The 17,493-nt window shown below is 46.4% G+C and overlaps 1 protein-coding gene and 1 long non-coding RNA gene across 2 annotated transcripts in view; one reads left to right on the top strand and one right to left on the bottom strand.

Moving 5' to 3' along the window:
- Positions 1-12,269, top strand: part of fktn (fukutin) — a 37,648-nt gene extending 25,379 nt beyond the window's left edge. Inside the window, exon 10 of the mRNA XM_049604920.1 lies at positions 12,001-12,269. Coding sequence (XP_049460877.1) covers positions 12,001-12,214 — 214 coding nt within the window. The 3' untranslated portion in view covers positions 12,215-12,269. The remainder of the gene's footprint in view (positions 1-12,000) is intronic.
- Positions 12,270-13,788: 1,519 nt separating this feature from the next.
- Positions 13,789-14,362, bottom strand: LOC125906324 (uncharacterized). Its single transcript, XR_007451774.1, has 3 exons — positions 14,314-14,362; positions 14,154-14,211; positions 13,789-13,891 (listed from the first exon to the last, which is right to left on the bottom strand). It is a non-coding gene; the product is annotated as an uncharacterized LOC125906324 (long non-coding RNA).
- Positions 14,363-17,493: the final 3,131 nt, after the last annotated feature.

The following is a 17,493-nucleotide window of genomic DNA, read 5'->3' as shown; positions in this document are numbered from 1 at the left end:
CGCAACACTTTTGTTTTTGCTCCCATTTTTTGTGAGCTGAACTCAAAGATCTAAAACATTTTCTATACACACAAAAGACCATTTCTCACAAATATTGTTCACAAATCTGTCTAAATCTGTGTTAGTGAGCACTTCTCCTTTGCCGAGATAATCCATCCCACCTCACAGGTGTGGCATGTCAAGATGCTGATTAGACAGCGTGAATATTGCACAGGTGTGCCTTAGGCTGGCCACAATAAAAGGCCACTCTGAAATGTTCAGTTTTATCGCACAGCACAATGCCACAGATGTCGCAAGTTTTGAGGGAGCGTGCAATTGGCATGCTGACTGCAGGAATGTCCACCAGAGCTGTTGTCCGTGAATTGAATGTTCATTTCTCTACCATAAGCTGCCTCCAAAGGCGTTTCAGACAATTTGGCAGTACATCCAACCGGCCTCACAACCACAGACCACGTGTAACCACACCAGCCCAGGACCTCCACATCCAGCATGTTCACCTCCAAGATCGTCTGAGACCAGCCATCCGGACAGCTGCTGCAACAATCGGTTTGCATAACCAGAGAATTTCTGCACAAACTGTCAGAAACCGTCTCAGGGAAGCTCATCTGCATGCTCGTTGTCCTCATCGGGGTCTCGACCTGACTGCAGGTCGTCGTCATAACCGACTTGAGTGGGCAAATGCTCACATTCGATGGTGTCTGGCACGTTGGAGAGGTGTTCTCTTCACGGATGAATCCTGGTTTTCACTGTTCAGGACAGATGGCAGACAGCGTGTGAGACGTCGTGTGGGGGGGCGGTTTGCTGATGTCAGTGTTGTGGATCGAGTGGTCCATGGTGGCGGTGGAGTTATGGTATGGGCAGGCGTATGTTATGGACAGCGAACACAGGTGCATTTTATTGATGGCATTTTGAATGCACAGAGATATCGTGAAGAGATCCTGAGGCCCATTGTTGTGCCATTCATCCACGACCATCACCTCATGTTGCAGCATGATAATGCACGGCCCCATGTTGCAAGGATCTGTACACAATTCCTAGAAGCTGAAAACATCCCAGTTCTTGCATGGCCAGCATACTCACCGGACATGTCACCCATTGAGCATGTTTGGGATGCTCTGGATCAGCGTATAGGACAGCGTGTTCCAGTTCCTGCCAATATCCAGCAACTTCACACAGCCATTGAAGAGGAGTGGACCAACATTCCACAGGCCACGATCAACAAACTGATCAGCTCTATGGGAAGGAGATGTGTTGCACTGCGTGAGGCAAATGGTGGTCACACCAGATACTGACTGGTTTTCTGCCAGCCTAAGGCACACCTGTTCAAAATCTGTAAATACAGATTTAGACAGATTTGTGAACAATATTTGTGAGGAAATGTTTTTTTGTGTATATAGAAAATGTTTTAGATCTTTGAGTTCAGCTCATGAAAAATGGGAGCAAAAACAAAAGTGTTGCATTTCTATTTTTGTTCAGTGTATATATTAATATCTGGCAGTATACATGTGTGACAATAGTCATTTGTGTATAATAACAGTAGAAGTATGACTAATGACTAATGATGGCAGCAGCAGCAGGAGGCATCTGGCAGGACCACGGCAGCAGCACAACCACACACATCACGCTGTCCAGGCACCACTGTGATATGAGTTAATCTGAGAGACAGTGGAGCACAAAGGCTCCGGAGAAGAAGCCGAGTTAGTGACATCCAGAATGGCCGAGTTAGCAAGATGCAGTAATAGGACACGAGAGAGAGAGAGAGAGAGAGAGAGAGAGAGAGAGAAGGTGCCCGGTGTATTATAGGGGGTCCTCCGGCAGACTAGGCCTAAGTCAGCCTAACTAGGGGCTGGTACAGGGCAAGCCTGAGCCAGCCCTAACTATAAGCTTTATCAAAGAGGAAAGTCTTAAGTCTAGTCTTAAATGTGGAGACGGTGTCTGCCTCCCGGACCATAACAGGAAGATGATTCCACAGGAGAGGAGCCTGATAGCTGAAGGCTCTGGCTCCTGATCTACTTTTGGAGACTTTAGGGACCACCACGTTCTCAGAGCGCAGTGTTCTGGTGGGATAATATGGCACTATGAGCTCTCTAAGATATGACGGAGCTTGACCATTTAGAGCTTTATAAGTTAACAGTAGGATTTTAAATTCAATTCTGGATTTTACAGGGAGCCAGTGCAGAGAAGCTAAAACAGGAGAGATATGATCGCGTTTCTTAGTTCCTGTTAGTACACGTGCTGCTGCATTCTGAATTAGCTGGAGAGTTTTTAAGGACTTACTAGAGCTACCTGATAATAGAGAGTTACAGTAATCCAGCCTTGAGGTAACAAAAGCGTGGACCAATTTTTCTGCATCTTTTCGGGTCAGGATAGGCCTAATTTTCGCAATATTATGCAGATGAAAAAATGCAGTCCGTGAGGTTTGTTTTAAATGAGAATTAAAAGACAAATCTTGATCAAATATTACTCCGAGGTTTCTTACGGTAGTGCTAGAGGCCAGAGCAATGCCATCTAGAGAAACTATGTCATCAGATAAAGAGTCTCTGAGTTGTTTGGGGCCAAGAACAATAACTTCAGTTTTGTCTGAATTTAACATCAGGAAATTGGTGCTCATCCAGGTTTTTATGTCTTTAAGGCAATTATGGAGTTTAGTTAATTGATTACTTTCTTCTGGCTTCATTGATAAATACAACTGAGTATCATCCGCATAACAATGGAAATTTATAGACTGATTTCTAATGATTTTACCAAAAGGAAGCATATATAGAGTAAATAGGATTGGTCCGAGCACAGAACCTTACGGAACTCCAAAACAAACTTTAGTACGTAAGGATGATTCATTATGAACGTCAACAAACTGAAAACGATCAGATAAATAAGATTTAAACCAGCTCAGTGCAGAACCTTTTAGGCCAATTAAGTGATCCAGTCTCTGTAGCAGAATTTGATGGTCATCATGGAGTGATTCCTAATGATGTTACCTAAAGGAAGCATATATAGAGTGAAAACACAAATGACGTTATGTCACATTGGACATCACAGACACCTCCCCCGCCCACTGTGAGAGGTTTTCCTCTTCCCCTATGATCAGCTGCTGTCAGCCATTTTGTCTTCGTCTCACACACACACACACACACAGACACACACACAGACACACACACAGTCACACAAACAGACACACACACACATTCTCACTGACTGATGAATTGGCGCTGGTTATTTATATTATTGTGGCGTATTGATTATGAATACAGTCTATCTGATGCTGGTTTTGTTTCATCACTGTAGCCAGTATCTCACTATCACTATCCTCATTCAGATTTTAAGAAACTACAAGTTATATTCAGCCACAAAATAAGTCTGAAAAGCTGCAAATCAGAACTGAAATTCTGAGAGTTGTTGACTAGAGATGACACGGCGTCTCATGGCGGTCACTTCCTGTCAGCGTTACAGATCAGAAGCGCAGAGAGTCGTTGACTAGAGATGATACGCCGTCTCATGGCGGTCACTTCCTGTCAACGTCACAGATCAGAAGCGCAGAGAGTCGTTGACTAGAGATGATACGCCGTCTCATGGTGGTCACTTCCTGTCAGCGTTACAGATCAGAAGCGCAGAGAGTCGTTGACTAGAGATGATACGCCGTCTCATGGCGGTCACTTCCTGTCAACGTCACAGATCAGAAGCGCAGAGAGTCGTTGACTAGAGATGATGCGTCGTCTCATGGCGGTCACTTCCTGTCAACGTTACAGATCAGAAGCGCAGAGAGTCGTTGACTAGAGATGATACGCCGTCTCATGGCGGTCACTTCCTGTCAGCGTTACAGATCAGAAGCGCAGAGAGTCGTTGACTAGAGATGATACGTCGTCTCATGGCGGTCACTTCCTGTCAGCGTTACAGATCAGAAGCGCAGAGAGTCGTTGACTAGAGATGATACGTCGTCTCATGGCGGTCACTTCCTGTCAACGTTACAGATCAGAAGCGCAGAGAGTCGTTGACTAGAGATGATACGCCGTCTCATGGCGGTCACTTCCTGTCAGCGTTACAGATCAGAAGCACAGAGAGTCGTTGACTAGAGATGATGCGCCGTCTCATGGCGGTCACTTCCTGTCAATGTTACAGATCAGAAGCACAGAGAGTCGTTGACTAGAGATGATGCGCCGTCTCATGGCGGTCACTTCCTGTCAGCGTTACAGATCAGAAGCACAGAGTCGTTAACTAGAGATGATGCGCCGCCTCATGGTGGTCACTTCCTGTCAACTTCACAGATCAGAAGCACAGAGAGTCGTTGACTAGAGATGATACACCGTCTCATGGTGGTCACTTCCTGTCAACCACCAGCTCTGACAGCAGCGTCCTGTCTGAACTCGTCTGGTCGTCAGTCTTCGGTCTGATCTGGACTTTATAGATCTGAACTCATCATGCTCCTCTGTGTGCGACGTGTGTAGCTTACCTCTGTCTGTGAGGTGTTTCATGTTGTGTATGATTGTTTCTCTTTGGTGTTTCAAGCACCCAGTTTATAGACTATGAGGCCGCCTGTGGACCTGTTTGTGCTTCTTTGTGTTCTGCTCCTTGGTCTCTGTATTGGTACGGAGTGAACACACATCACGGCGTCTTCCCCGGCAGGATTACATGCTCTCGGGAGTTTCTCTTGTAACTTCAGACAAGTAACAGTGTTGTGCCAGTGAATATTTTGTTGCAGCTCAGCAGAACCGATGCTAGAGCCAAACCCACTTGTCAGAAAAGAGGTGGAATTCGTCGGAGACTCAAGAATATGAGCCTTCATGACTGCTGCAAGCTACCTGCTCTTCCTTCGATTCTGCTCTGTAATGCACAGTCTCTCTACAACAAGTTGCATGAGCTGGAGGCCTGGGCCAAATTTAAACACAAAGTGAGGGTTACCTGTTTACCGGCCTTCACCAAGACCTGGCTAAGTGATTCAGACTGGGACAAGGATCTGTCATTTAGTGGGTTCGGCATTCCGCTCTGACTGGACCGGTCACCGGAGATCACCAACACGCGACGGGGAGGTGGTGTGTGCTGCTATGTCACACTGTCATGATTCGGGAGAAGATTTGTACCCCTGACATTGAACTTTTGACCATCTCACTCCGGCCTTTTTACTTGCCTCAAGAGTTTCAGTAACTGTTCTTCACCATTGTTTACATCCACCCTCGTGCTAACACATCAGCTGCTGCTCAGCTGATTGCTGACGTAACAAGCCGTCTTGACGCCATATGCCCGGATGCTCCGAAATTCGTCCTCTGTGATTTTAATTACTGCTGTTTGAACAATATTCTGAGGACTTATGAACAGTATGTGACCTGTGCCACCACACAGAGGAACTCTACCTTAGACCTGTGTTATGGCTGTGTGAGCCTGCTTACAGATTGCTGCCATCTTTGGGATCTTCCTACCACAACAGTGTGTATGTGATGCCTCTGTACACATCTGCCTTCAGGCAGCTCCCACGTGTGGAGAAATCAGTGAAATGCTGGTCTGCGGAGAATATCTCCTCTCTTCAGGCCTGCTCCAAGTGGTCAAACTGGGAATGTTTCTTTGATGCATGTAGTGATGACATGAATGATGTCTGTGACACGGTCTCATCATACATCTCATTCACTGTGCTGATCAGCTCAGTGGGGTGTTCTCTAGACTCTTCCAGATGTGTGCTGATCTGGGTCAGATTCCCACAATCTGGAAGACGTCAACCGTCATACCTGTCCCCATGTCAAAGGATTCAAAAGAACTGAAAGACTTCAGACCAGTGGTGCTTACTTCACTGGTAATGAAAAATTTTGAGAAAATTATAAAGAACTTTGTTGTGTGTTCTGTAGCAGGAAAACTGGATCCTCTGCAAATCACTTACCAGCCAGGTAAAAGTGTGGAGGACGCTAAGCTTTTTATTTTTGAACACTCTGCACAAACACTTGGAAACACCTGGAGCTCATGCAAGACTTGTATTTGCAGATTTTTCTTCTGCTTTCAATAAAATGCAGCCTCACATTTTAATTGAGAGACTTGACTCTTACTTTAATCTCCCACACCAGCTTCTCATTCTGATTTTAAATTTTCTCACTGAGAGGGTCCAGCAGGTCTTTGTCAATGGACAAATGGTTAACATGTCCATTTTTACCACCGGCTCTCCTCAAGGTTGTGTGTTGTCACCTCTCTTATTTATTATTTATTCTGTATACTGACAGCTGCAGATCTTCTCAAGTCAACAGGCATCTGGTGAAGCTTTCTGATGACACTGTCCTCTTATCTTTACTGCAGCGCTCTGACAGTGATCATGGTCCTGCATTACAGGATTTTGTGAAATGGTGAGATGGCAGTTAGCTCGATTTAAATGTTTCTAAAACCAATGACATGATAATTGACTTTAGGTTTCACAGTGATCATCAGGTCAGTGTCATTCATGGTGGAAATGTTCAGATTGTGGTGTCTTACAAACACCTGGGTGCTGTGTCTGATTGTAAACTGAAGTTCAATATGAACACAGAGTCCATTGTCAAGAAAGGTCAGCAGAGGATTTACCTGCTGAGGAAGTTGAATTCCTTTAATGTCAATGGGAAAATCTTGAGTTGTTTTTATTGTTCTTTCATTGAAAGTCTTTGAACTTTTTCTTTTATCTGATGCTTTAATATTCTCTCTGTTAAGGATAAGAACAGCCTTCAGAGCAGAGTTAAGGCTTGCTCCAAAATACCTGCATTGCCTCTGTCCCTCTGTCCTCCTGTCCCCCTGTCTGTCCCTCTGTTCTCCTGTGCCTCTGTCCTCCTGTCTGTCCCTCTGTTCTCCTGTCCCTCTGTCCTCCTGTCCCCCTGTCTGTCCCTCTGTCCTCCTGTCCCCCTGTCTGTCCCTCTGTTCTCCTGTCCCTCTGTCCTCCTGTCTGTCCCTCTGTTCTCCTGTCCCTCTGTCCTCCTGTCCCCCTGTCTGTCCCTCTGTCTGTCTGTCCTTCTGTCTATCCCTCTGTCCTTCTGTCTGTCTCTCTGCCCTTCTGTCTGTCTGCCTGTCTGTCCCTCTGTCTTCCTGTCCCCCTGTCTGTCTCTCTGTTCTCCTGTCCCTCTGTCCTCCTGTCCCCCTGTCTGTCCCTCTGTCTGTCTGTCCTTCTGTCTATCCCTCTGTCCTTCTGTCTGTCTCTCTGCCCTTCTGTCTGTCCCCCTGTCTGTCCCTCTGTCTTCCTGTCCCCCTGTCTGTCCTTCTGTCCTCCTGTCCCCCTGTCTGTCTCTCTGTTCTCCTGTCCCTCTGTCCTCCTGTCCCCCTGTCTGTCCCTCTGTCTGTCTGTCCTTCTGTCTATCCCTCTCTCCTTCTGTCTGTCTCTCTGCCCTTCTGTCTGTCTGCCTGTCTGTCCCTCTGTCTTCCTGTCCCCCTGTCTGTCCTTCTGTCCTCCTGTCCCCCTGTCTGTCCCTCTGTCCTCCTGTCTGTCCCTCTGTCCTCCTGTCCCCCTGTCTGTCTCTCTGTTCTCCTGTCCCTCTGTCCTCCTGTCCCCCTGTCTGTCCCTCTGTCTGTCTGTCCTTCTGTCTATCCCTCTCTCCTTCTGTCTGTCTCTCTGCCCTTCTGTCTGTCTGCCTGTCTGTCCCTCTGTCTTCCTGTCCCCCTGTCTGTCCTTCTGTCCTCCAGTCCCCCTGTCTGTCCCTCTGTTCTCCTGTCTGTCCCTCTGTCCTCCAGTCCCCCTGTCTGTCCCTCTGTCCTCCTGTCCCTCTGTCCTCCTGTCTGTCCCTCTGTTCTCCTGTCCCCCTGTCTGTCCCTCTGTCCTCCAGTCCCCCTGTCTGTTCCTCTGTCCTCCTGTCCCTCTGTCCCCCTGTCTGTCCCTCTGTTCTCCTGTCCTTCTGTCTGTCCCTCTGTTCTCCTGTCCTCCTGTCTGTCCCTCTGTTCTCCTGTCCCTCTGTCCTCCTGTCCCCCTGTCTGTCCCTCTGTTCTCCTGTCCTCCTGTCTGTCCCTCTGTTCTCCTGTCCTCCTGTCCCCCTGTCTGTCCCTCTGTTCTCCTGTCCTTCTGTCTGTCTGTCTGCCCTTCTGTCTGTCCCTCTGTTCTTCTGTCCCTCTGTCCTCCTGTCCCTCTGTCCTTCTGTCTGTCTGTCTGTCTGTCTGCCCTTCTGTCCGTCTGTCTGTCCCTCTGTCCTTCTGTCTGTCCCTCTGTCCTTCTGTCTGTCTGTCTGTCCCCCTGGGAGAATCAGATGGTTGAGAAGAGGAAGAGCATTATTAATCAATGTCTCCATGTCCTGTCTCAAGAGTTTTCACTGTTGCCTTCTGGTCGTCGATACCTTGTGCCTCTGAGCAAGACTAATGGCTACTCTAAATCTTTTATCCCTTCAGCTATTCGGGTACTAAACTTAGATGGTAGTTAGTTCAGCAAATAATGTCCTGACAGAATAGAAGGTCTTTCTTTCTTATATTTATATTTAGGGTGGACCCTATTGAAATGCAAGGAATTCTTCTTCTTCTTCTTCTTCTTACAAATAAATTTCATGAAACTGCAGATACATCAGAACCGGTGAAAAATTTCATATTTTAAGGGTCTCACCCTTCAGTTCCAAAAAATGGCTCAGTAGCGCCACCCACAAAATTTCAACAAAACAGCCCCCGAAGCTGGTTTAACCAAGGAGTGTGAAACTTACATAAAAAGCCTCTTGGAGGCATGCTCTAAACCCAACAGGAAGTCGGCCATTTTGAATTTACTGTGCAATTTTGGTGCATTTTTGGCCATTTCCAGGGGTCCTAAATGAACGAACTCGTCCTAGAGATTTCATCCGATCGACTTCAAACCTTGGTCTGTCCCACTGAAAGACCTTGAAGAAGAATAGTTATAACTAACAAGCTTGAGTTTTCATCAAACCATGTGACCGTGGGATGGCGTTAAACTTGCATATGTCACTATGCAACAGGAAGTAGTTTATAACTCTGGCTTACATGGTCTAATCTTGCCCAAACTTCACAGAATTGATGACAGTCCCGCCCTGAACACATCTACATGTCAATAATTAGAGATAAATATAGCGCCCCCTACTGGCAACAGGAAATGTCATGTTTTAGACTTTGATGAATATCTCCTACAAAGTTGACCACATCGTACTCAAACTTGGTCAAAAAAGCCGTAAGACCTTGATCATGCTTTATTGTGGAAACTGAGTGTTCGTCAAAGGGCGTGGCCATGGCCTGGACTGTGCTTGGCATGGATTAGTGTGTTGTTGTTTGTATATTGTGGGATGGGGAAGCTACAAACGAATTGCCCCTCGTGGGATCAATAAAGTTGGTTCTATTCTATTCTATTCTACACCTGTAGCTCTGTCACTGTTTGTTGGTTTTAAGGGCCCAAGCACGCAGTGCAAGGACCCTATTGAAATTGAAGGAATTCTTCTTTTTCTTCCTCCAAATGAATTGCCCTTATGGGAGGCTTAACATACCCCGAAACTCATGAAACTTTGCAGATGTATCAGAACTGGTGAAAAGTTTGATATTTTAAGGATCTCACTTTTGGTGCATTTTTGGCCATTTCCAGGGGTCAAAGGGCGTGGCCATGGTGTGGCAGCAAATTTTGATGTTTCGCCGTGATGATAAACGTTGCTGTAACTTGACTCCACGTGGGAATATCTTGCCAAAACTTCACACATATCATGACAGTCCAGCCCTGAACACATCTGCAGAAAGTCACTGAGTTCATTCTTTGATGTCCCTCTTCTAGCAGGTTAATCAGACCCACCTCAAACTTGCTCTTGTTCGCCATTAAACACGATGTTGTTTTGAAGGGACAAGGGACACTTGAAAACGCACCAAACGTGGCACACACATCACAGGTTGCAGGTCCTGTTGTCTGGTGTGATTATTGTGCTTTGATGCACCAAGATGGCTCAACAGCGCCCCCTTGAATATTTCAATTAAGCAGCCCCCGAAGCTGATTTGACCTGCATGTATGAAACTTGGTAGGCACCTGTGACACTTTAAGACGTACAAAAAAGCCTCTTGGAGCCATGCTCCAAACCCAACAGGAAGTCCGCCATTTTGAATTTACTTACTACCACTTTTGTGCACTTTTGGCCATTTCCAGGGCTTGTAAATTAAAGAAGTTGTCCTACAGATTTTATTCAATTGACTTCAAATGTTGGTCTGTCCCACTGAAAGACCTTGAAGAAGAATAGTTATAACTAACAAGCTTGAGTTTTCATCAAACCATGTGACCGTGGCAAGGCGTTAAACTTGCATATGTCACTATGCAACAGGAAGTAGTTTATATCTCCAGCATACATGGTCCAATCTTATCCAAATTTCACAGGATTGATGAGAGTCCCACCCTGGACAGATCTATGTGTCAATATTCAGTGATGAGTACAGCGCCACCTAGCTCCAACAGGAAGTATGTCTTTTCGAACATTTATTTTTTGATTTATCTGACATTTACATGCTGTGGTCTATATTTTATGTATAGGAACATCATATATCATTAGTTCCTTCTCTGACTCCCTCTAGTGGGAAGAGGAAGTGGTACAAAATGTGAAATAGTCATCTCAGGACTGAATGAAGGATATGCCATCTCACTCCTTTATGTACCGTCTGACTTTGACAGAAATGAACTGATGCGTTAGCCTGCGTCCTGCCAGCACCCCCGAGTTGTGTGAAGGTGCGAGGGCCCGTTCATTGCTGCTTGCAGCGTTAATATTTTGTTTATTTCATTAATTAATTAATATTCATGTTATTAATGTTCGACTGGTCATCTGTCGCCTGTCAATCATCTGTCACCTGTCAATCATCTGTCAACTGTCTACGGCTCAGTCGATATGATGTGTCGTCAGCTGCAGAAGATTGTGGGTCAGAACCAAAGAGCATGGATATCAAGAGGCGAAGCTTCGTTGAATTTCTGCCAACAGCCACTAGGGGCGCTAATGCCATTTTGGACTGTTGAGCTTGGACTGTTGCGCCCAGACAACATGCAAGATGTCAAGGAGAGAGGAGAGAAAAGTAAAAGAAAACAGTGTAGTGCAATTAACTGCAACAACTATCAGTGGAACACCCCGCACCTGGCCTTCCACCGTTTCCCGAAGGATCCCGACAGAGGTGTACGTTTTAAAGTGTTTTAATATCAATTTAATATGCCAGTTTTCATGGGAAGATATATGTATATATGTATATATAGGCCTATATATGGCCTCTTGGACCATGTATATCAGAACTGATTACTGCTTTAGCATTAAAATATATCATATTAAAATAGCCTATATATTATTATTATTATTATTATTATTATTTTTATTACTGTCCCCTTACTGTACAAATTGTAAATAAATCTTTATTCTTGACTATGTGACGTCGCCATTAATGTGTTTCTAGTTAAAATATTTATTTTTTTTATTTTTTTATTTATTTTTTGGTAGATTGGCTTATGGGGTGATTTTGATGGAGTAATTAAGTTAATCTTCTCATAAGTGGATGTAATATGTAGAGATGCCATCTAGGCCGTTTTTCTTCGTTTTGTTTTTTTTTAAAGTCTATATTTTGCTTTACAAAAATGTGAAAAAGCAGCTGTGACCAAGCTATCACGAGGTGAGTAGCATTGTAAGCATAATTAATAGCGATATACTTCAGTTTGTCTGTGTGTCTTTGTATGCAAGCGGGTCTGCTGACAGTCCAAAATGGCGGCGGTAGGACGAAACCATGGGTGAGTCTGTTGCTGTGGGGCGTTCTGTTGAGCTTCGCCTCTTGGTATCCATGCTCTTTGAGAACAGACAGTAAACTGTGACCTGCTGCAGAGGAACATCCTGGTACTTATGGCTTCCCGTGGAGGTTCACACCTGTCCGTCTGTCACTCTGCAGCAGGAAACAGCTCTTCAAAATAAAAGCTCTGTTATTAATTCCCTGGACTTCAAAATAAAGATTGTTTTTTACCTGCCATCCAATCAGAGCGGACCTGCAACCACCTGTTGGGAAACATGAGTCAGTGACATCATTACAGTGATGTTGGTGTGTTTGACTGTTTGCCGTTAAAAATGTTTTAAATAAAGTTTTTTTTTTCTTCAGGTACTTCTTCCCTCATTTCACGCTCTGCTGGGCAGAGCTTCTGGAGCTGAAAGTTCGCGTTCCTTGTGAAACGCTGGACTATGTGACGGCGAACTATGGCGCCACATGGAGCGTCCCAGTGAGGAGCTGGGACTGGAAGTCGTCGCCTAGCAACGTACAGGAAAATGGGGTGTGGCCTCAGACCGAGTGGGCGGAGGTTATCCAAGTTTACTGACAGGAAACGTTTGACTGAAAAATGAAACAAATAAAGACGTGACAAAAAACAGACACCGAGGGGTTTTTTTTTATCTCGACACTTTCTGACTGTATCTGATTATATAGGCCCGTTTCCACTGAAAAAGTTCCTGGTAATATTTGGGGGGCAGGAACTACTACAGGAACGTCCTCTCGCTCTGCCTTCTCAGCCTCTTGGTATCCATGCTGAGAACAGACAGTAAACTGTGACCTGCTGCAGAGAGGAACATTCCTGTACTTATGGCTCTGGATGTGATGTCACACCTGTCCGACCATTTTGACCAGGAAACAGCTCTTCAAAATAAGTTAATTTATTTCTTTATTAATTCCCCTGAGAAATTCAAAATAAAGATTTTTTACTCTGTTGTCCAATCACACAGGTCTGAAAGACACACACATGTTGGGAAACATGAGGACCTATACATGCATTACAGTGGAGAGATGTCAGAGTGTGTTTGACTGTTTGCCGTTAAAAATGTTTTAAGCAGTTTTTTTCTTCAGGTGCCTTGCTTCCCTCATTTCAGCTCTGCTGGAGGTGAACTGGCACCTCTCCAGCCACCAGTCCACGCTCCATATTTTGGTCCGGACGGGGACTCAACAGGCGACCCTCCGGTTCCCAACCCAAGTCCCTATGGACTGAGCTACTGCCGCCCCCCAGAAACAAACAAAGAAGAACAACAACAAAGAAGAAGAAGCAGAAGTACGAAGCAGAGGTAAGAAGAAGAAAGCAGACATTAAGAAAGACGCTAATCAACATGGAAGGAGCTAAGGTGGTCACATAACTTGTCACATCATCACTTGTCACACCATCACTTGTCACATCATTGCCTGTCACATCATCACCTGTCACATTACCTGTCACACCATCACCTGTCACACCATCACGTCACATAATAACCTGTCACACCATCACCTGTCACATCATCACCTGTCACATCATCACGTCACATAATCACCTGTCACATCATCACCTGTCACATCATCACGTCACATCATCACCTGTCACACCATCACCTGTCACATCATCACCTGTCACACACATGCACAAAGAGGACCTATACATGCACAAAGTGGAGAGATGTCACATCATGCACCTGTCACATCATCCGCCATAATCAGCTGTCACATCATCACCTGTCACATCATCCTTAATCACCTGTCCATCATGAACTGGCACCTCTCACCACCAGTCCACGCCCATATTTTGCACCTGTCACACCATCACCTGTCACATCATCACCTGTCACATCATCACGTCACATAATAACCTGTCACACCATCACCTGTCACATCATCACCTGTCACATCATCACCTGTCACATCATCACGTCACATAATAACCTGTCACACCATCACCTGTCACATCATCACGTCACATCATCACCTGTCACATCATCACCTGTCACATCATCACGTCACATAATAACCTGTCACACCATCACCTGTCACATCATCACCTGTCACACCATCACCTGTCACATCATCGCCTGTCACATCACCTGTCACACCATCACGTCACATAATAACCTGTCACACCATCACCTGTCGCATCACCTGTCACATCAACACCTGTCACACCATCACCTGTCACATCATCGCCTGTCACATCATCACCTGTCACACCATCACGTCACATAATAACCTGTCACACCATCACCTGTCACATCATCACCTGTCACACCATCACGTCACATAATAACCTGTCACACCATCGCCTGTCACATCATCACCTGTCACATCATCACGTCACATAATCACCTGTCACATCATCACCTGTCACATCATCACCTGTCACACCATCACCTGTCACATCATCACCTGTCACATCATCACGTCACATAATAACCTGTCACACCATCACCTGTCACATCATCACCTGTCACACCATCACGTCACATCATCACCTGTCACACCATCACCTGTCACATCATCGCCTGTCACATCATCACCTGTCACACCATCACGTCACATAATAACCTGTCACATCATCACCTGTCGCATCATCACCTGTCACACCATCACCTGTCACATCACCCGTCACACCATCACCTGTCACATCATCACCTGTCGCATCATCACCTGTCACACCATCACCTGTCACATCATCGCCTGTCACATCATCACCTGTCACACCACCTGTCACACCATCACCTGTCACATCACCCGTCACACCATCACCTGTCACACATCACCTGTCGCATCATCACCTGTCACACCACCTGTCACACCATCACCTGTCACATCACCCGTCACACCATCACCTGTCACACCATCACCTGTCGCATCATCACCTGTCACATCACCTGTCACACCATCACGTCACATAATAACCTGTCACACCATCACCTGTCACATCATCACCTGTCACACAATCACCTGTCACATCACCTGTCACATCATCACCTGTCACACCATTACCTGTCACATCATCACCTGTCACATCACCTGTCACACCATCACCTGTCGCATCATCACCTGTCACACCACCTGTCACACCATCACCTGTCACATCACCCGTCACACCATCACCTGTCACACCATCACCTGTCGCATCATCACCTGTCACACCATCACCTGTCGCATCATCACCTGTCACACCATCACCTGTCACACCATCACCTGTCACATCACCTGTCACACCATCACCTGTCACATCACCTGTCACATCATCACCTGTCACACCATCACCTGTCACACCACCTGTCACACCATCACCTGTCACATCACCCGTCACACCATCACCTGTCACACCATCACCTGTCGCATCATCACCTGTCACATCACCTGTCACACCATCACGTCACATAATAACCTGTCACACCATCACCTGTCACATCATCACCTGTCACACAATCACCTGTCACATCACCTGTCACATCACCTGTCACACCATCACCTGTCGCATCATCACCTGTCACACCACCTGTCACACCATCACCTGTCACATCACCCGTCACACCATCACCAGTCACACCATCACCTGTCACACCACCTGTCACACCATCACCCGTCACACCATCACCTGTCACACCATCACCTGTCGCATCATCACCTGTCACATAATAACCTGTCACACCATCACGTCACATAATAACCTGTCACACCATCACCTGTCACATCATCACCTGTCACACAATCACCTGTCACATCACCTGTCGCATCATCACCTGTCGCATCATCACCTGTCGCATCATCACCTGTCACACCATCACCTGTCACATCATCACCTGTCACACCATCACCTGTCACATCACCTGTCACACCATCACCTGTCACATCACCTGTCACATCATCACCTGTCACACCATCACCTGTCACACCACCTGTCACACCATCACCTGTCACATCACCCGTCACACCATCACCTGTCACACCATCACCTGTCACATGACCCGTCACATCACCTGTCACACCATCACGTCACATAATAACCTGTCACACCATCACCTGTCACATCATCACCTGTCACACCATCACCTGTCACATCATCACCTGTCACACAATCACCTGTCACATCACCCGTCACACCATCACCTGTCACATCACCTGTCACATCATCACCTGTCACACCATCACCTGTCACATCACCTGTCACATCATCACCTGTCACACAATCACCTGTCACATCACCTGTCACACCATCACCTGTCACATCACCCGTCACACCATCACCTGTCACACCATCACCTGTCACATCACCTGTCACATCATCACCTGTCACACCATCACGTCACATAATAACCTGTCACACCATCACCTGTCACATCATCACCTGTCACACAATCACCTGTCACACCATCACCTGTCGCATCATCACCTGTCACATAATAACCTGTCACACCATCACCTGTCACACCATCACCTGTCGCATCATCACCTGTCACATAATAACCTGTCACACCATCACGTCACATAATAACCTGTCACACCATCACCTGTCACATCATCACCTGTCACACAATCACCTGTCACATCACCTGTCGCATCATCACCTGTCGCATCATCACCTGTCGCATCATCACCTGTCACACCATCACCTGTCACATCATCACCTGTCACACCATCACCTGTCACATCACCTGTCACACCATCACCTGTCACATCACCTGTCACATCATCACCTGTCACACCATCACCTGTCACACCACCTGTCACACCATCACCTGTCACATCACCAGTCACACCATCACCTGTCACACCATCACCTGTCGCATCATCACCTGTCACATCACCTGTCACACCATCACGTCACATAATAACCTGTCACACCATCACCTGTCACATCATCACCTGTCACACCATCACCTGTCACATCATCACCTGTCACACAATCACCTGTCACATCACCCGTCACACCATCACCTGTCACATCACCTGTCACATCATCACCTGTCACACCATCACCTGTCACATCACCTGTCACATCATCACCTGTCACACAATCACCTGTCACATCACCTGTCACACCATCACCTGTCACATCACCCGTCACACCATCACCTGTCACACCATCACCTGTCGCATCATCACCTGTCACATCACCTGTCACACCATCACGTCACATAATAACCTGTCACACCATCACCTGTCACATCATCACCTGTCACACAATCACCTGTCACATCACCTGTCGCATCATCACCTGTCACATCACCTGTCACACCATCACGTCACATAATAACCTGTCACACCATCACCTGTCACATCATCACCTGTCACACAATCACCTGTCACATCATCTGTCACATCATCACCTGTCACACCATCACCTGTCACATCATCACCTGTCACATCACCTGTCACACCATCACCTGTCGCATCATCACCTGTCACACCACCTGTCACACCATCACCTGTCACATGACCCGTCACACCATCACCTGTCACACCATCACCTGTCGCATCATCACCTGTCACACCATCACCTGTCGCATCATCACCTGTCACACCATCACCTGTCACATAATCACCTGTCACACCATCACCTGTCACACCATCACCTGTCACATCATCACCTGTCACACCATCACCTGTCACATCACCTGTCACATCACCTGTCACATCATCACCTGTCACACCATCACCTGTCACACAATCACCTGTCACACCATCACCTGTCACATCAACATCTGTCACATAATCACGTGTCACATAATCACCTATCACACCATCACCTGTCACATCACCTGTCACACCATCACCTGTCACATCAACACCTGTCACATCAACATCTGTCACATAATCACGTGTCACATAATC

The sequence above is a fragment of the Epinephelus fuscoguttatus genome, linkage group LG18 (assembly GCF_011397635.1).
Source record: "Epinephelus fuscoguttatus linkage group LG18, E.fuscoguttatus.final_Chr_v1".
Lineage (NCBI taxonomy): Eukaryota > Metazoa > Chordata > Actinopteri > Perciformes > Serranidae > Epinephelus > Epinephelus fuscoguttatus.
The sequence above is the reverse complement of the archived record's forward strand: the minus strand, read 5'-3'. Positions and strand labels throughout refer to the sequence as shown.